A 21,470-nucleotide genomic window follows, 5' to 3' on the forward strand; every position below is an offset into this window, starting at 1 on the left:
GAGTAGTAACAGGTTAGCTGGAGAGAAAATGTACACTGCAATCATTTCATTTACTTAATATACTACATACATTTTCAGATTGTATGTATTAAAAAAACCCAAAAACAAACCCAACAAACACTTTGTTTCTGTCTCATCTTTCTAACCCCTCTCTTTGCTGATCAAGCACATGCAGTAAAACATAACACCCATGAACCCTAAGAAATATCACTACCACAAACAGTATTCCAGATAGTATAATTTAAAAAAAATATATATTGCTGATTTCTTCTTATGGTGGTCCAAAGGAAGTGAAATCCATAATTAAGAGATGCTCACCAAAAATATCCTGTCATTTAGCCTGGAAGACAGACAAGAATATATTCTACAACTTCTATTAGAGAGTATATGATCTAAAGGTGTAACTGAATCCTAAACCATTCAAATCCATGGGGATTAGGCTCTAGGAACCACTGGAAAGCAAACATAAAACACAAAAAGCAATACAGAGGGCTGACAAACTTTTCAAAAATTTTGATTACTAGACAGTCCCTCATCCATCTCAGGAGGGTGGTCATTAGACAAATCCAAAATTCTTGGGCATTAATTTATAATTAAGGTAATCTGAAGCTACACACCAAAAAATCCAGTAAAATATCATTTTGCAAAAATAACAGCTGTCCAATAAGATAATACTGGTTTGACTGGAGGAGTAACTTACCAGAGATTTTTTCCAAAATAATTGTAGCATGATGAATAAGTTAGATGTTAGTTCCAGTACCTGGTACTATAAACCTTTAGAACTGTTTAACACGTTCTTTTAGAAATTACTCTTTCTTGGATGAAAATGCTTGGGCCAGGCTTCCTTATCCTTTGACATGTATTTGAAGCTACACTGGGGAATTCACCTGCATCTATCAAAGTGGTACAAAGTGCTGCATTAGTATTCTCCTCCCTAGGACACCAATGAACTTTTATTACTTTCTCAGTCCGGTAATGACTGTGCTTCATGCCCTATCTCTCTGTTTAGCTTTGAGGAATTTGGGTGGGGCAATCACTAAAAAAAAAAAAAAAAAAAAAAAAAAAAAAAAAAAAGACTGACTGACAGAGCAAGAAAAATACATTGTAAAACATAATGTAGCGACCCTGGAACATTTCTTCTTCACATTCACATAAAAGCAAGAGGCTTATGCCAGAATTTCTATACTTTTAAAGGAAAAAAATCCAAGAATCAATATATCACAGTAACAATAAAGCACCCAGTGCACTAGTGCTGAACAATCACACAATTAAAAAAACAACCAAATTAAAAAAAAAAAAAAACAGTTTCACCCCAAATATTTACAGCTTCAGCATCATTAGGAGAGTGCAAAGAAGAATGCAGACATTTCGCGCTCATCTCCACTTCCTCCACTGTCATTTACAGGCAGCACATGGGAGTTCAGGAGAAGCCTTCTTGCCCTCTGAATTTTTTCTTGATCTTAGTCCTACCATGCCCCAAGCATCAGAGGCTCAGGCTAAGACAGAATAAAGTAGACAGGCACTGGGAACCCCTGACCATCGCAGCAACTCACCCTGTTGTCTACAAGACCCCCTCTACTCCCTGTCTTGCAGAGGCATTCAGAAAGTTAAGGATCTGCACCTTCTGGCTGACATCTCCAAACAGGCTTAAGAAAGGAGGACAGCGTGAAGACGAAGGGGCTAAGGTCCTGGCTCAGAAAGCCATAGAACAAGACAGGGCAGCAAATCATGGGTGCTTTATAGTCATGCAGCTTGCAGGCTCAGGAGCTCAGTCACAGAGCGTCACAGCCCAAAGAGCCAAACAGCATCTCTAGGGCATGCCCAGCTAGCTGAGGAGAAGACTGAACCAAGCACAGCCCATGAGGGCTCGCTCACGCTTGGCCCGGCAGTCCTGACTTCATCGCTTCTGGTTCTAAGCTTTATATGGATGGGAACTTTCCATAACATCTACCAGCATAATGAAGACCACAATAAGGCTGTCACCCTGAATATGGGCACAGACCACTGCCAAAGCAGCTGTCACCAGTTCTGATGTTGTCTGAATGAACAGGAACCCGCCACAATCCAGCTCAGACAAAGCCATTGAGTGGGGCTGGTTTACGCTGCCACATACAATTTAAAAGCCAGCAGAGGTAACCCTTGGTCCTGAGTGCTGCGGGTGGGGAGGAGGGAGCAGCCACTACCAGCTCTTTCCCGGGTAAGAACTGTGATGACAGAGCAGAATTAATTCTTCACTCTGGATAATGGCAGGCGAGACAGAGGTCTCCAGTTTTGCATCGGTGTTACACCATCGGGCTAGAAGTCAACCATCCATATACAAGACTAATGAAAGGAACTTGTAGTAGTCATATAAGTAACATAAACACAGAAATTAATATAATTTGATGCTCACAAAAAACATATAGAGCTCCAATTATCTGTCTATCCACAGACACAGAATGGCAAAAATAAGTTTCTTAACCACATTAACGCCCTTGCTAACACCCATCCACATTCATGCCCTTGCTAACACCCTTCAAGCCTCTTCGCAGAAGATGACTTCATAAGGTGGTTTGAGCCAAATTAGTATTTCTCTGTTGCTGAAAAAACAAGGGTTGTGGTTCTTCCTCCCACCTTTGCCCTTGGTTCATGATCCAAACTTCCGTCACTTATCACAAGTCAGGCTTCACGTTTTTCTGATCATGCAGTGAGACAATTTAATTTTATAACATGGCTGAAAATAAATTTTCGGAGTATTGCTGGGTTAGCAAGTTGAATTGCAAGAACTTGAGAGCTAACACAAACCAGGTGTGAGGCACTGCACAGAGGAGATGGAACAACACCCCTCTGACCTACTAGCAGCAAGATGCTAATTCACAGCACCCAACTTGAGAGAGTGCTTGGAAATAACAAACTCAACTACCAAAGGCAAGCTGGTGTCTGTTATTTTAGTTTTTCTCTTAATGTTGCAGGAAGATATTCCAATCACTGGTAGTTATGACACAGTCACAAATTTAAGAAGAATGGGGATGAAACAACTCATTTGTTACACTTTGGCAAAGTCAGAGCTGAAAGAATGAGAATGGTGGTGGTGGAGGTAATTTCTCAGAAGCATCAGATTTCAAATGTTATGTTAAACAGGTAGAAATTTTTTTTAAAAGAAGGGAAAAAAAGAGGGAACTAAAAAAGGAAAAAGGGAAAAAGAGAAGGAAAACAGGAAGAAGGAAAATAGAGGGAAGGGAAAGAAAAAAGGAAAAAGGGGGGGGGGGAAGGAAAAAAGGGGGGAGAAAAACAAAAAAAGGGGGGAAGGGGGAGAAAAAAGAGGGGGAAGGGAAAACCACACCCAAAAGTAACTTCATTTTTCTCCCTACAAATTTGTGTTTATCTGAGTAAGCCACAAATGTAAGCCTCTGTATCTGCACGCTAATTACAGCCTAGTTACCGTGAATCCAGGTTCGCAATGAATCAGCGCTCACTGTTAGCACCAGGCTTGCCCAAACACAGCTTTCTGCTCTCCTCACATGGTGGAGAAAGTAACTTATGCCTTATGCTGGAAGCTCCCCGCCTCAGTCCAAAGTCTCACGTTCCCTACTCCTGCCTAGTGTCTTTTTTGAAAGCTTTCCACCACTTACAGTGATCCTGTCCCACTCCTGTTGCTTCCCCAGCAGCCAGCAGCTCTGGAGAACAGACAACATGAGTCCTTGTCCAGGCCAAGGTGAGGGCTGTGCTAGTCACAGCTGTTTAAATTCTCTGCTGATTTGACTATAAACAAAAGCAGGGACAGAAGAGCATCAAAATAACATCAGAAGAAATCTAAGCTTGCTAAAAGTAGAAAGAGATGCATTAAACATGGACAGAGTCCCCTTTTGCAGAATAGCTGGATGTTAAATTTAAGCAATTGCTTTTTAGTATCAACTCTGAGCTGTTAACTGACATGAAAAACTGAGTTTAAGAACACAGCTATTTCAGGAGACCTACGCATCACCTTTCATTTTCTTTTTCAAATAAGGCTTTACAATTTGTAAAGAAAATTATCTCATTAGGGAGCTACATGAAAAAAACTCCTGCTGTTTTTAACATGCTTAAGTGCAGCATAAGATGCTTATGTGCAGCAGTGAATAATTTCTTTACAAAGTAAATGAAACTGTACCTGTTTTTTTTACAGCTGGCATCTCCTCAGCTCAAAATCCTCACAGATTAACACTATGAAGTTCAGTTTCCACTCTAACTATTCCTTTGGTTTCTTTGTGGCATCATAAATTATCACCAAAAATGCTGGGTTTGTGCAGGACTACAGTACCTAAAAACTCTTTGCCTTCATTCCCCTACCTGACCAGCTTGGATTGTGGCACGAACTCCAGAGCTTCATCAATGTACAAGCCAAATGCTATGGAACTTTGAAATGCTGTTGGTTAAGTACTGTTACCAATCTGTGACAATGCACACTTCCACACCCCCTATTCAGATCAGCGCACAGGGCATCTAAGCACAAATTTTCTCTCCCTCCGCTCTCATCCCCACAGACTGTCTCAGTGCAGCCCGTTCCCTGATCTCATGAAAACACCACCAGAACAGGTGAACCACAAAATGCAGAGTTTGATTAACTGTTATTTTTCTAAATTAAACTGGCCAGACATAGCAAAGTTTTAAAAAATAAATTAAGAACAATAATATTTTTTTTCAGGAAGTTACATAATCCAATTTGTTCCTCCCTCCTATATAACCATACAACCATAATCAGTCACATTAATAAGGTACAGAAAGTGTAGCAAATTGTACCATGTGACAAGTTGGCCTAGAATTTACTCTGCACAAAACATTATCCCCCGTAATTCTCAGAGAAAAAAACCCCACAGTTCAATATTCCCTTTAGAGATAAAACTTCTCCAATTTATTTTGCTAATCACCCTTTACCACATGATAGTTAATCATTTAAAGTCTAATATTGGCAACAAACTGACTATATACATTGCCATCACAGTTTTTCCAGGGAAAAGTGCTTTTAAAGAAGAGGGTGATAAGGCAGATCTGCCAATTCATTACAAAAAAATTACAGTGTGAGCATTAACATAACTAAAAAGCTGTTGGCCATCTTTCAGCAGGGTTTCACATGAAACAGACGGTGTTCTTACAGCTTTCTGCAGGTTATAATTTATACTACAGGTAAGTAATCACCAATGTGCTATAGCTGTAGTTTTGAAGGGCTGAAGCTACATTCTCTAGATGGAAAAACCTACCAGTGTCCATCATTTTGCAGACAGATCCCTAAAAACTAATTGCAGTGTCAGGGGACCTACTGATAATTTCTGTTAGGTTAGGAGAAAAGAGAAGGTTAACACATGACAGAGTCATAAAACAGTACTGAAAAACTGGTAACTTAAAAACCCCAAATGCTGCATATTAAGCAGTCATTTCTCAGTAATGTTTAGTTACAAATGATGGTGGTTTCAGTTTCGTTTTGCTGTGAACATAGGCTTACCGATTTTTTAATGTGGAATTAGTTCAGTCTTTATAATGTCTGATCCTCTCTCAAAGGCATAACATGGAAATGACTGAAAAGACTGGTACAAACTTCAAAGAGCAAAACAACACATTTCACTGTTGAGGCCAAACACACCCCATGAAAAAAAATCAAGAAGGGAACTTCAAAGAAGGGAGAAAAAAAGGCAGCTGAAAAATAGAGTAGGTGGGAAATTTCAGTTATGATTAGCCCCATTTCACAGGCAGGCCTGCAGCAAGCTGTGCCTGAATCGTGTCTCTTCCACGGCAGTCTTGCAGTTCAGGCAGGCAGGTGCAGGCTGCCAGTGCTGCCCGCCTTGTATCCTGAGCACGAGCTTCCCACAGTGGTGCTGGAACCTGCCTGGCCTGCGCTCACCCACTTTCCTTTCCAAGGAAACCCACAGCACAAACAGTAGCTAGCAGGATGGAGAGTGTGAAACAGATAATTAGTTAACATCTCCTTCACAACAATCATCTCTGCAAAGTGGCAGCTCTGGTTTTCTAAGGACTCTGCCTTTAAAGAAAAACAGATTGCTTGAACTACAATGGATGATGTGAACAATACTGTACTTGTCTGCCTCCAAAGTATCCCAGAAACCCTTGGACACCATCGGTTACAAGGATTACATACTTTCAGACTCTGGCAGCAATTTGCAAACCCTTCTCATGTGACCAGCAACAAGAAAATGTTAACAAGAGCGTTCACAAAACTGGAGTTTCACAATTACTCATGCAAGGAAAAATTCACATACAATGTATTTAGTGAATACGGATTCATAAAAACGATCTGCTATGAAAAATCCACACAGCCGCATTAAGTGGTGCTTGAGTAACACACCGAGAAAATGCCAGTTGCAGTGTGAATAATTAATATGAACAGCAAGTGAATAGTTGGCAAGAGGTCTCAACTTGAAATAATGTTTAAGTATGTAAAACCTTCTTGAATAATCAGCTAACTTATTTGTATGGTCACAGTCTGTTCACAGATAATTCACTATTAAGAAAAAAAAGGAGTCGTTTTTATCAGATAAAACCATTTACTGAAAACAGTTAATGTCAATTTACTCTGTGAACTGTTCCTCATGTCAAGTTTTTTCAGTTTTTGTTTTGCTTTTGAGGGTAAAAGATTGCATCAGAGTATGCCTTCAGAAATAATGTCAAAAGCATGATTGAAACCAACAAGCTGTCTCCAGCCCTGGAGACAGTCCAAGTGTGGAGCCCTATGGCTGAAAGAAGACACAGAAACAGATGCTCTCTCTGTGAAGTTATCTACCCCACCTTTCAGACTTGTTCTGCAAAAATGCTTCAAATACCTGTATTCAGTCAGGGGTTGTTTTTTAAAAAATGTGACATATCTTTGAGCTTCCCTCTTGAGAATTGTACTCTCTTTGGGGCTTCCTTTTCTAACAGAATTTACACAGAACATCTGTATTTTAGGAGGCATTAATCATTATTAGAGATCTAAAATGAATACTATGCTGAGCACACACCAGTAAGTCACGTTAACATGCACATTTTATGGCTAATTGTATACCCTCAGGAAGCTAAAAGCAGTACATCTACTCAAGCTGCATATTCCTGCTTTTTTGGTATGTACGTTTACTTAGGTACGTACCAACCATAAAAATAAAAGCAAACAAATCCTATGAGCACAGAAAAGTCTTGTTAGTACTCTGAGCAGGACTCTGCCTTAATCTCTGTTGATGGATGAAACTCTTCACCATTATCAGCTGTGCAGCTGGGACTGCAAGCCGACTGCTAACAGTATTAACGCCATTTTCTCTGTCTTGTACAGAATTAACCGCATTCAGTACTACTATAATTTTGTTTCTGTTGTTTTTTGTCATTAAGCTTTGTTCCACTATTAGCCACAGCCATCTTGGGACAAAAACATGGCACAGAAATGGTTTTATTGTCAACCTGTGAGGGTGATATCATCATCTTCTATGATTTGCTCTTCTGCAACGTCCAGAGAGTTCTCAGTGATCATGTCACTAGGTTCATCAACGCAGGATAAGCCAGAGTAGTTATGTAGGAGGTCTGCGCTAGGAACATGCTCCACGATGACAGCAGGGAAAATAGATGGATCACCAAGCTGAGGGGTGGAAAAAAGAAAATTAAAATAACACCAGTTGAACTACATCCAATCTAACCACTGATTAATACTTCAACAGACCTATACTACATCACTTGAATATTAGACCATCAGAAGGGAGTACCAAAGAACAAGCTGATTTTTAGCACATAAACTGAAACAGCAGGAGTATCCCACTATGGGCCAGAGGCTGAGTATCACTGTATTATCTAATATATTGACTTTACTCCAGTAGGTCATACCAAACTCCCATGACATTAATCTGCAGCAAAAAAGCTGACAGTACAGAGGAGTGACACAGCACAGTAAATGCTAAACTTTGCTGGCAATAATACTGGCAAGCAATTTGCTGCAAACACCTTAATATTTTGCTCTTCCCATCAAGCTGGAGGTGGAGGAGTCCTGTGGCTCTCATGACTGGACAAAGCTTTCACAGGCACCAAGTTTCCTATAAGACACTAGTTGAAGATCACTCTTTTAGGGGACACTTGCTACAGGAGCAAGGGGTGTAACAGGGACTGCTTGATATATGTGCTCTCCCTAATTCTTAAGGCGTTAGTCACTTGACATTACTCCTCCCCCCACTTTCCTCCCTAAGTCTGCTTTCAGACATCATCCTGTCTCGATAGTTATTTTGCATCAGAGAAAAAAGGCAGCTGGGAAAACCAAAATCAAGCTGACCGGTAATAATAATAAGACGTACACTCTCTGAAAAGGCAACCATTCAACAGGAAGAGGTTTTCAGAAAATAGCATTTACTACAGACACAGTATTTTCCAAAGCAAGTCTTTTAAAATGTCATTTGCAGGAAGAAAGTCACAGTTGATCATAGCAGAGCAGGCTCAAAGAAATTCTGGTGTAACTCTAAGGTTCTCTTACTATAAAAATAAATCACATTATGAATGTGGCAAGCTTAAAAACAAGAAAAAAACCTAAACAGTTGCTAAAACATGTTTCTGAGAAAACCATTTTACATGTACATTTGGTCTCACTCTCCACAGAAGAGCACAGATATGCGCAGAGCAAGCAGTTTTTTTATTTAACCACAGAAGAAAAAAAAAGCAACCACATGATTGTGAGCTTGCTTAGGGACTGCTCATGTCTCCTAGTCTTTCCACTATGTACACAGCCACCAATGGAAAATGGTATCAGAGCTATTGGCTCAACACTCAATGGCTATAGGAGTAAGCCTTTCCTAGGGAAAAGTCTGGAACATAAGTACTGAAAGTAGAAAGTGCAATTAGAAGTTTTAAAAGGCAGGAATTACCACTTTAAATTGCTCTGTGTTTTGTAAAACATGTCTCAACAACTGTGGTAAAAGGCAACCAGGAAAAAAGGAAGAATTAAGAAACAAAACTATGGGTTTCTATCATGGACAGTCTGCTCAACAAAAAAGAAACTAAACAAAAACCCAGCAAAAACAATAGCAGAAGCCTAACAAATAACCTACCTACTCTATTAAACATAAGCTTCAAAATAGAATAACATAGTAGGAGATCAATAAAAATGAACAAAGGGCAGACCAGTCAAAGCCCTCTTGTTCAACCACACTGCCAGACGATGAGTGTCTATCAAGTCAAGAATTGGGACAGCTTCTACCCCACACCTTTCTGTCCACCTCTATCCAAGGTTGCATCCTGCCAGGGCTGAGAAACCAGGAATCATTGGTGGCCAAGAGATCCCCACTGTTCCTCAGAAAGAATCGTGTTCACATTGTGCATCCTGTTTTGTTTACTGAATCCAACATCCCTGATCCCATTTGTTTCCAGGCAAGAATAAACAAATACTTTTGATTACATAGAAGCCACATCAATAAAAAAGATAAAGCCCTGTAAAGAGAGAAGAAAAATATACTGTATGCATTAAAAAAAGGTTTTATTTACAACAATATGTTCCATAAACTAGGAGGAGGATGGTCCATTACAGCCTCATTACTGAGATACAATCCATGCTCAAAAAAATAGTTTAAGTACCTTAATTTTAGTAATATGCCACACTATATAACTTTTGGGATGTAAGTTACATATGTTGTACACCCATATATGTAACTACATTAAAAAAAATAAATTTAAAAGGATTACGTTCAACACTCCACTCAGGATCCCGTCACCTGCAAGGAAGAAGAGTACATACTTTGTAAGCACCTGTTCAGTACTCTACTGAGCAGGTAAAAACTATGGATTTTAGGTAGGGAAGATGCAAGTAAGAAGACTTCAGTCTTCATATCCTGCTCTGGTTCACAGACACTAAGACTGAAGTTCATCTCACCTAACTTCAAACAGCTGTGGTGCAGGCACTTGGACTTGAGCTAGGAACCCCAGGTCTCATCAGAGCCAGCAGAAAAATTGGTATTTCTAGCGCACAATTTCCCTGCCTAGTTTTAGGCTCCTGTGCTGCGATAGGGTAAGTCATGCCCTAAAAATGCCTATTCCTCTCTGATGACTTTAAAAAGGTGAAGGCGTCGGGGTGTCTATTTCTGATGTAGGTGTCCATCTCCTACATGCTCATCAGCAAATGGCCAGCTGCCTCTCTGCCACATCTTTGAAGCGAGGTGCTCCTTCCTCTCTGCTTCCACCATTGCACCAGCTCAATAGCTGTAGTGTCTGCAGCAACGTATCAAGTTGCCTATGCTTAAGGTAAGCCTGACATTATCTTCTTCTGGATAAAAAAAAATTACTCTGGCTCAGCACTGTCCTTCTCTAATGACTGATGCTCATGTCACTGACTTGGCCTCTGAGAGGCAAAACCACCTCCAGCACTGCTATTATTCTTCAGTGGGGACAAGTCAGAAAAAAATGTTTCAGAATAATAAATGCAACACAAATAAAGCTAACCAATTGTCACAATTTTCAGCTCCATTTCTCAAAAACCTATTTATATTAGGCCCTACTTGTCACTCTGCTGTGAAACCTAATTACAAAAGCCCAAGCATCCATGTGTTAACTGAAACACACTTAGACGCTGACTGAAATGTTTCCCATGGTACTAAACAGTGCTGCTGTTACACACATCAGAAGCAGTTGCTCTGATCCGTATGATCAGATGTGATCTGCTCTGCAAGATTAAACTGTATTTTGACCATATCTAGAAAAAAACATCATACACATACTCCAACAGAGTCACTGTATCTGTCTACAGGCAGAGAAACCCCCATGGCAGGGAAATACCTTGTTCCTTGAACCTGGCACCAGAGCGTCCAAGGAGCTTGCAGACACACTATGCTTCCAAAAGACAAGAGATGAGCAGAAAAGCATTTGCTCATGGTAAGACACTTTAAATGTGGTTTTCTTTAAATTAATAACTGTTTTGAAGTGGAAGAATCAGAGTAAATGTAACTTCTTGTGGCCTTTCATTTTAAAACCATTGTTACATCTGCTTCCAACTCATAACTTAAGAAAGTACAATGTATGGATTTTCTTTTCTGACATGGTTGTGAAAAGGAAAGGCTGGAACAAATACATAATATGCTTTCAGACAGAAAAGCATTCATGCAACTGCAAACAAATCTGATTTGAAATGCATTTTTGTGGAAACTGGTATCACTTTTTTGTAAATATTTGCAATTGGTTATGATTTCATAAACAAACATTTCATTCAGTTTTAAAAGCTACTACTAATGTATGCTGATGTATATAATATGATTGTTGAGAGGTAAAATCTCACCTCAGTACTTCTGTAGTGTTCCTGATTTCATTGAAAGTGCCTGAATCCCAACTGAGAACCAAGCTAAAGCTTCCTGCAGCTCTCTTGTAAAACACAGGAATAACATTGTACACATTTAGAACGGCAGAAGAGCCCGTGTTTACTACTGCTCCCTTTGATGCTAGCATGTAATGAGCATTACACACAGGGAAAACATTAAATTAAGTACTAGGAGGTAGTGGTTCAATTAAGACATTATATTACCTCTCTAAAAGCAAGATTATAAACCAATCCATTTCTTATACAAAAGCAGTTCTACATGCACTAACAAAAAGGAAGAAAATATCCCAAAATTTAAAAAAACAGTCCCAAAGTGTCAGCAAAGATTTTCAATAAATCAATACATAAATCCACAGAAAAACAATTTGTGTAGTCTTTCCTTTTGCCTACTTCTGCTGCTTCATCTTTCTCATGCAAAATATAGTTAAAATATATGACACCACAGCTCTGCCAAAGCTTTGGCTTGGCTTCAACGCATCTCCCATATCTGCTGGATACATAAAGGAGCTGAGCTACTGCTGAAATCTTCCCAAGTCTTAGACACCAAATTTCTCACTGTAGTTCATCTACAAACCAATCCCGTAGACCAACTTTTAACAATTCAGAGGAGTGCAAAGCTTCAGACAAATGCTGAAGTCCATGGAAGGTCCCATGAGCAGGTCCCTGAAAGCACTGATCATGCTCCATGAGCCCCTGAAAACTCAACCCTGCCCTGTGCCAGGGGACAAAGGCAGCAGCCTTCCTTCTTTTTCTCAAATTCTTCTTGAGTGTTTGACATGCTGGCAAGGTGTTTCTTTTTTACATAGAAACATAGAATGGTTTGGGTTGGAAGGGACCTTAAAGATCATCTAGTTCCAACCCCCCTGCCATGGGCAGGGACACCTTCCACTAGCCCAGGTTGCTCAAAGCCCCGTCCAACCTGGCCTTGAACACTGCCAGGGAGGGGGCAGCCACAGCTGCTCTGGGCAACCTGTGCCAGGGCCTCACCAACCTCACAGTAAAAAATTTCTTCTTTATATCTAATCTAAACCTACCCTTTTTCAGTTTAAAAACATTATCCCTCATCCCATCACTACACTCCCTGATAGAGTCCCTCCTCATCTTTCCTGTAGGTCCCCTGTAAGTAATGGAAGGCCTCCATCAGGTCTCCCTGGAGCCTTCTATTCTCCAGGATTAACAACCCCAACTCCCTCAGCCTGTCCTTATCAGGGAGGTATTCCAGCTCTCTGATCATCTTCATGGCCTCCTCCAGACCTTTCGAGCAGGTCTATGTCCTTCTTGTATTGGGGGCCACATAGCTGGACACAGCACTCCAGGTAGTGTCTCACAAGAGTGGAGCAGAGGAGGAGAATCACCTCCCTCGACCTGCTGGCCACACTTCTCTTGACGCAGCCCAGGATATGGCTGGCTTTCTGGGCTGCGAGCACGCATTGCTGGCTCATATTCAGTATATACCAATACCTCCAAGCCCTTCTCCATAGGGCTGCTCTCAATCCATTTCCTACCCAGCCTGTATTTGTGTTTGGGATTGCCCTGACCCATGTGCAAGACCTTGCACTTGGCCTTGTTGAACTTCATGAGGTTTGCACAGTCCCACCTCTCCATCCTGTCAGGGTCCCTCTGGATGGCACATCCCTTCCCTCCAGTGTGTCAACTGCACCACACAGCTTGGTGTTGTCTCTGATAATTTTCTCATCAGCTGTCACCAGCTGACAGACTATCAAAACACCATCCTGGTTTTGGAAGTCGAAGGTAAGGAAGTGGATTTCTTCTGCTCTGGATGTACTGTCTTTTCATACTACAAGTCCTCTAAGGAAGAAAACTTGTCCCAGGAATATGGCAACTAGCTTCTAACTGGTGTGGAATAAATTTTGTGCAGGTAAGTGGTTGGTGGGAAGAAAGGCATGCAATAGACATGAGCAGGGAAAAGGTACACAGGGGAAAAAAAAATAATAAAGAGAAGGAAACCTCAGTGAAAAAACCCTGGTTTTTTAATAGAACAACAGAATTCAGACTTGCAGTACAGTTGGTAATTCATTTTTTTAAAAAAAACATAAATGAAACTAGGCAAAAAGACCTTGGTGACTAGAAAATGGGCTTTCGTTTTCTCTTGCTGAAAATTCCTGTGCCAACAGTAGAGGCAGCCTCTTAACTTTAAAGGCATTCCCACGGCCAGCATCTGAGAAATTACCAAGTTTCACAGAGGGATGCTGGAAGCAGATAAATGCCGCTGGTTTCCTGGGGAGACAACCTCATTATAGATCTCACAATTATTTAAGTCTTCATAAAACTGTAGGCGGATAAGGGAGGGAACTTTCTGCTGGAGCTGGAAATAGACAAAAAATGTAGTCCTTGGCCTTGACCAGGTGACTTCATGTTTCAGAAAGCCCATGGGAACACCAGGGAACGTGGAAGAGCAAAACAAGGCATGAGAAGATGGTGCAGAAGTCACAGCCAAACCTAAGGGCTTGGACCCCTCTTCCTCAGAAGATGGGAAGAGAGAAACATCCCTCAGAAATATAGAAGGTGTCTTCGGGCACAAGTTACTACACACGTCAGAGCCACTTGAGAGAGCGCCTGTTGGCACAGAGCAGTCATGCTGGGTACGATGCTATCAATTTAGTGGTTGCGATGATTCAGCGTGTCCCTGTCACCGTTTAAAACTTCCTAGTATGATCCAGACTCTGTGACAGCTTTTATTCGGCTTTTTAAATCAGGAATTTCCCGATCAAATAACACATTAAGTTAGCAACATATAGTAACAGATAACACTATAAGTTAGTGAAAGGCTAAATGAAAAGACACTGAGAGGAGAAGCTGAAGACGTGAAGAAAAGTAGTTTTAGGCAGCGGCACTGACTCAGCCAAGGACTGTAGGAGCTCCTGCCCAGTTTTATGTGTGCACGCTCTCTCTCAAAAAAAAGAAGGAAAAAAAGGCAAACCATCTATTTAACCAGGACCTCTGACACACCAGCAGCCAGTCAGGTTAACAGTAGCATTAATGCAAGCCACTTGTTCCCTTCTCAAAATTATGAGCATATTTTCACTCCATTTCTTCCTCACCATACATGCATGATGCAATAAATGAACCCTCCAAGAAACAAAGAAACAAAAAAAATCCGATTTTCTAAACTGAAAAGGATAAAGTTGGTAAGAGAGAGCTTTTCCCATTCACATGGGTCCACATGACCAAGTCCCTCCCACTGGCATCTGCCACTGGCTGGATGCTTACATTTGCAAATGGACTGTTCATAATTTACAGTTGTTTAACTAAGAGTTTTAAAAAAAAAAAAAAAAGCCATGAATTATGACTTCCCTGAAATACTGAGTATAGCTGCCATCTAGACCCCAAACCTCTCCCCACAGCTGTTCCATGTCCTGACAGCTCTTGACACAACAGGATTCCAGGCAAAGCTTTGATAAGAAGAAAAACACCAAAGTTCTTTCAATGCCAGTTTTTGGGGGCATCGCAAAAATAATTATCCAAAGATCAGTTAAATGACACCGCTTTTGACCAACACAGAGCATTTCCAGAGCTAAAATTTTTGCAAAGTACACAATTTGTGTTATCCATCCCCAAACACAACTGATCTGTCTAGAATTTTAAAACTTCAGGAGCAGCAACTGCAATAGCTTCTATGTTGTAAGAATCCTTGTCTGAGCTAAATCTTGCTCCAGCTTCCCAGATCTTTCCCTATGCAGGACTTCTTTTCTACAACAGAGTATTTAATATCTACCTTTCTACAGCCAGCTAGCTGCCTACCTGCATCTTTGATATCTGAACTAAGTCAACCCAGTGATTTAAGAGTAGCTTGCATCTGACTGCAGCGATGGACCTTCTGCTATGCACTCTCTCTCTTTGGCCTTTGGTATCTCTGATGTCATCACCTTTAGGGTATGCTACAGGACCCCTTTCCTTAGACTTCATCTGGAATAGAATTTATTGGGGTTTGAGATAAATGGCAAGGTTGAGTTTGTTCTGGAGATGGAGAAAGGTCTGTTTAGGGAGGTTTTAGCACCCTCTTGGGTGTTCTTTAGTATTTTTCAAGTTTTTCAGGTGAGCAGCTGAAGAAATTGCCAAGAGGCAGAATGCATAGCTAAACTGAATAAAACTACGTTTTCTTGCACTACCCCTTCCAGAAACCACACTGAAGTAGCCCTCCCCATCTCAATTCTCCCCTCTCCAGCTTGTAAAGTAAAGCCATCAACGAACAACAAACAGAGGTAATAAATAAGTCTTGTTTTCAGCTATGTTTGTGCAATTCCCGTATCTAAATCCCCAGGCTACCACAGCTCTAGAAAAATACAGGGAAGGAAGTTACATTACTAGTTCCACCCAAAACTGAGTTAGCATTTTAGACAGACAACCCTCAGTTCATTGAAATGATCGCATGACTATGACAGCAGAAACAGGCCAGTGACCCAGCCAGATATTATGCCACGCAGAGAACCCAGATACAAAATTATAAAGCCAAAAGTATTTTTGAAAGAGACAGTGAGAAATGCTTTTCTGATTCACAGAAAGAGGAACAGTTTGTTGTGGCACTTCTCAGACTTCTAATAATTGTCCCTCCACATTCTCCAGACACCTAATTTCTTGTTAATAAATGCAAAACTTTACTATTAACCACCACCTATAGAGGAGCTGCCTGATTTTACAATAGGAATTCTTCACTGAAGCCTAAGGACTCACAGGAGGTGGTTTAGATAATCAACACCTAACTGAGACCCTCCTCAAAAACAGACGTATTTTCCCTGCAGTGTGAAAGAAACTTAAATTACTTCAAAACTTATTTCTGAATAGCCTGCATACAGTAACACAATTTAGAAATCAATCTGTAAAAAGCAGTGAGCAGGTACCTACTGCTCCTTCTAGTCATCTTAGTGTGACCATTACTTTTATTCAGAATTTTATCCTAGCACACTCTCAAATACCAGAATTTGGGGAATTCTGTATCACAAATGGATGGATTCTACTGACCCAAATCAGCAACACAGGACAAAAACTTTTGAAGTATGATGTCTCTGCAGTACTGAAGAACTGATAACATTTCAACCATTTTCTGTTCTACCCATGCAAGTCACAGGAAGCAACAGGAAGCTTTTGAAACAGCACAAAGATCTGGTGCAACAATACTGACCTCAATGTTTGCTTTTTTGTTTTACACATTTTTTCCTCATGTTTTCATAATATTCTTAGCATGAACTTGTATGAATATGGTTTCTTACACCATCCCATACCTGCTGCTCATCCTCCATGACGTTGCTGGCAAATTCAAACACAAGCTCATTCTGCTGTACAACTGCTGCCATAATAACGCATTCCCAGGTCTCAGCTCCACATATGAAGAAAAATGTTCTCAAATGTGAAAGAGTGGAGTTACCGAGGTCCAGCAAGGCACAAAGGCAGGATCACAAAATAATTCAAGTATCGATGTTTGTATTTCTCAGATCAGTGTTCCCAGGTTGTCTCGTCAAAGAGAAATGAACCAAGGGAGATCCTTTCCTGAGTTGTTCTTCCCACCTTGATAGCCTTTATCACTGTGAAGGGAAAAAAAAAAAAAGTTATAATTAAGAAATTATTGCTTTAGCTATGTGAATTAGTAGCAATCACAGGAAGGCTTGCTCTGAACTAGAAATGGCTCTAACTCCAAGGAAGTCAGATACCTTTGTACCTTCAGAGGTATTACTTCTACAGATTAATACATGCAGATTTTCATTCCCTTAAAAATAAAACTGTTTCAGGAAGTAAGATAGTCAGTTTCACTGTGTTTCATATTAAAAGCGTGAGACTAAGAAAAAGTCACAAAAGTTAGCAAAAAGAAAATCCATCTTTTCATTAGATGGATATATGCAGTTTTCACATTCACTAGTAACTCTCAACTTTAAGGTATAGTCAAGTAAAAATACAAAGCCCAGACTGACCTACTCAGCTGCAGGATACCTCAAGTATATCACCTTTCTTCTTCACACGCAATTCAGATTTAGAAAAGTTGCTATTTTGCAAGTAAAATGCTCTAGATCTTGATTCCCACAGTGTCAGACAGATGAAACCAGTAAATAAATTCTTTGTAGAATCCTGAGAGTCCCTGAGTTCCTACATGAAGCAGATCTTCAGCTTCTTGTTAAAAAATGCACTGTAAACGTATCCTTATCTCTACCACAGGCCCGCAAGCAGCCGGAAGGAAACAGCACTGACCACGTCATGGCAAATTAGAACAGGCAAAAGAACTGCACAGGACAATAGCAAAGAAAAGAAAAAATCCCAAACTACGGAATGTAAACAGCTTCGCTGGAGGGATGCATGACTACAGCTCCCATGTTTTCATTTACTCAGCAGCGGCAAAGGTAAACATAGTTAACATGAGCTTAGGAAGAGGTGTGTTAAATTACTTCTGGTGAAAAAAAGTGACCACAAAACATTATATTTTTATACAACTGAGATGACCAATACATTAATTAAAAAATATACCATTTCAAAAGGATAACAGAAACAGGTGTCTAAAATTAGGAACCTAAGGCAGTATGTTGGTGCCTAGGAATTTAAATCCATATGTTTTTAAGGAAGCAGAATGTGTGGTGCCTAGCATTTTGATCAAAGTTCTTTGAACTGCCTTTGATTAAGGGCTGCTGTGACAGAAGTATAAGGGGCAGAGGTCTAATACGTACCCATCCAGACTGAGATCCCCCAGGAAAGCCCCTGGGTGTCTTCAATACCACGGGTGAGGATTAAAATCTGTCTGCCTTTGTACAGGAGGTTTAACTTTGCCTTGTTTTTGCAGTAGGCTGAAAATAAAAAAAAAATGAAGAGCATCTTCCTCTCCCCAGGGCCAAGCAATTTAATTAGGGAGGTTCATGTCACAGGCTTATACTCCCTCACTCTAGGAAATGTCACAGCTGTTTTCCGATATAGACTGTGGTATTCCCAAATTCCTAAGAAGTGATGGCAGAGCATTCAAGCATTTAAGTCACTACATTCTACCCTTCTAAGAAATCAGGAAACCCAAGATTATGCAAACAGGAGAACCTCCCCAACTTCCAAAGCATGCTTTAATTAGTTGTTAAAGGGCTCGTTAACAGTAGCCACAACCCTAACTAGAGAATATGTGCATTAATGAGAGCTATGTGCATGAACAGAAAAGGATGTGCTTTAGGAACTGTGACTGGTCAACCTCAGCCCTTGTCATTCTGCAAAATGATCTGAACAGTCAACAAGGCTTTCTCTGTACTTCAGCAAGGCTATGGCACTGAAAGCATGACATGCAACCATATAATCCTGGGTAACTTTCCTAAATGTAATTATTTGGCCTTGCCTTTTAGAAGGCAAGAATACCATTAAGAAGTTACACACACATGAGATAGCACAGTGGGACTAAGACCAACTTGTCCCATCCCAGACTCCTACCATCCTGTATGTCAGGCTGAAAATAAAGTACATGGCCATATAACATATAGTTTAATATTTCCTATAGACAGCGATTGAAGTGGGTCAATCTATGTCAAAAGGGACATACCAGCTCTTTCAGAAGAGAGGTCAGATATGGAAATTTATTTAAATACAACTTCTATTTTGGTTACTGCCTAGAAATAAATTTTAACTCTCCAATAAGATGAAATAATATTTTAAGTCACTCCCTCTAATCAGTGAAGAGTAACTTCACTCCAAAGAATCACTGGGCAAATATGAGAACCTCCTCAGCTTCCAAATGGAGACTTATTTTAAAACAGGGTTGACTTAATTGTCCAGGGAGAACCAGAGCCAGAATACAGCTAGATCTTATAATAATCTCCGTTACACTAATTGAAGCCACATGTATGAACAATGAGTACAAGTTCTTACAGTCCAGTAACTTCCTAAGGTCAGTTAACACAATTAACAGTGTCAATGGAAAATCAGGATAAATGAAGTGTTGGACATGCAGGCTACCTAGTAAGCTCATGAACTATAAGGAAAACTGGAGGTACAGGCACTGTAAGTCCCTGCATGCATTGAGAGCTGGCATATTCTTCCATTAGTGCCAGGTCATTAATTATACTACAATACCAAGATGCACACTAAATATGTAAGATCCAAAAACTGTGGCACCAAACCTACTGAAAGACATAAAAGAAATCTTCTACTTAAAAAAACCCCAAAACCAACAAAACCCTCAATGCAAAACTAATCATCATGATTTAATATCATTTAAGAGATTGCAGCACTGTAACACATTTGATCCCTACGGGATCCACACAAACACTACTCAGAACAGCCACACTTCGTGGTAACATGAAGTTCCTAATCATCTGATACCATTGCAGGAAGACATTCAAAAGCTGTTTTATGAATTTTGCACCACGGTGATGCAGTGATGTAAGACTATATAGCAGACTGTTCCTTCCCCCTACACCCCTTCCCCAAAACCACCAAGGACTCTATATATAAAGTCAAATAATACCTTCTTCTTACAAGAAAAGAAACATCTAACCACAACATTACAACCAAAGTCAGACAAGCGTGTGAACAGGCTTTAGTGAGCTTTCATATCTAACCTTATAAAGGTTAGGCACTCAAACTACTTACAGGTAATTTTTCATCACTTCTTTAGTGGTACACAGTAATAGCAAATGATCTATTGGGCAGTAACAGCATGGCAAAATAATGCAAGAGTACTTTTGTTTAACCCGTATCACTTTCTCTGCATATAGAAAACAAGAGCAGCTTTTCAAAGAAGCCAGCACAATTCTAAACCAGTTATATCTTCCTCCACATCTATTTTTATAAACTGTGCTTTCATTATTTCAAGTATCACAGGATCCTGCTGTCTATAGGCTAACACAAACATGACTATTGTTTTTGCTATATAATGCCACTTATCTCCCTGCCTGATTCTATGTACATCTGTGAGTAGAAAATAAGTTATTTGCAAACAGCATAAATGCATAAATTGTATTCACAGGCACAATAAGCTTGACTACATACAAACAGTCCTAGGATAAAGGGAACCCAGTGCATATTACCATAAAATTGACATTAAATTTTCAGAACTACAGAACAAGTAAGGTTTTGCTTTCATTTTTACTAATTGTTGTAGAAACATACAATAAAAACCAATATTAAGAAACAGCAATATAAATAAACATCTTGATTTTTCTTAATCCTTGAAATTGAACATAAAAATAAATTATTTCAATCCTTCTGGAAATTCCCCTCTACCAATTTCAACATCCAGAAACAACCTCCTCACTCAGTCTGTCAAAAAGCACATTCAACCAATTTAACCCTTAGCACACTGCTACTCTGGTATCTCAGAAGATACACTGTAGGACTCCTTCCAGTTAAGACATCACAACATTTTTCCCCACCACTCTTCACCATATTTACCCTGCACCTAATCCTAGTCCTGTTTAGACACTTGAAGAAAGCTCTTAAGAAATACCTCCAGAATCAACATTCTTGGTCCCAACAGTGAAGCCACAATACTGCAACTAGGCTCCAACTTGGAAGTAACAAATCCACAATTCACAATTTCTCCTTCAACTCCTGACAATATGAGCCGGTATAGCCCATACCGCCTTATCATTCAAGCAGCGTATGCTGGGTTTGTGTGTGCGGCAGGGGTTTCGGTAGCAGGGGACACTGCTACAGCGGTGGACCCTGTGAGAAACTTCTCGAAGCTCCCCCAGATCCAAGTTGCACCCACCTCTGGCCAAGGCCCAGCTAATTAGTGATGATGGCTGCACCTCTGTATAACATATTTAAGAAGGGGAACCTGAGAGCTGGGGGGACTTCTGAGGAGGAGTTACAAGAAGGACACTTACACGAACACAGAGGTCAGTGGAGGGGAGGAGGAGGAAATGGGAAGGTGTGCCTAAGCAGAGAACACCGTCCATCCTGTGGTGAGACTGCAGGGCCACCCCCCCGCCACCCATGGAGGTCACTGGTGGAGCAGATGCCCATCTGCAGCCATGGAGGACCCCATGCTGGAGCAGGCAGCTGTGCTAGGCCAGGACTCTGTGGGAAGTGCTAGTTCAGCACTGGGAAGACTGCAACATGTGGGGGTTACCCACACCGGCGCAGCTCGGGAAGAGCTGCAGCCCATGGGGGCAACTTACAGTGGAGAGAGTTTGTGGAGGACTGTCTCTCGTGAGAGGGATGCCACACGGAGCAGGGGGAAAAAATGCAGAAGAGTGCTCCCCACTATCATGGAGGAAGA

General features: G+C 40.6%; 1 protein-coding gene across 7 annotated transcripts in view; it reads right to left on the reverse strand.

The window, feature by feature from the left end:
• Window positions 1–21,470, reverse strand: part of ELF1 (E74 like ETS transcription factor 1) — a 95,236-nt gene that overhangs the window by 24,390 nt on the left and 49,376 nt on the right. For 4 of the 7 annotated variants that reach the window (XM_074912316.1, XM_074912368.1, XM_074912341.1 and 1 more), the window contains exons 2-3: window positions 16,516–16,815; window positions 7,399–7,573 (exon numbers count right to left, since the gene is read on the reverse strand). In XM_074912316.1, coding sequence (XP_074768417.1) covers window positions 7,399–7,573; window positions 16,516–16,587 — 247 coding nt within the window. In that variant the 5' untranslated portion in view covers window positions 16,588–16,815. Of the gene's footprint in view, window positions 1–7,398; window positions 7,574–16,515; window positions 16,816–17,943; window positions 18,061–21,470 lie in introns of all 7 variants that reach the window. The other 3 variants (XM_074912332.1, XM_074912325.1, XM_074912350.1) reach the window with 1 other exon arrangement.

This window comes from Athene noctua, chromosome 1, assembly GCF_965140245.1.
Source record: "Athene noctua chromosome 1, bAthNoc1.hap1.1, whole genome shotgun sequence".
NCBI lineage: Eukaryota > Metazoa > Chordata > Aves > Strigiformes > Strigidae > Athene > Athene noctua.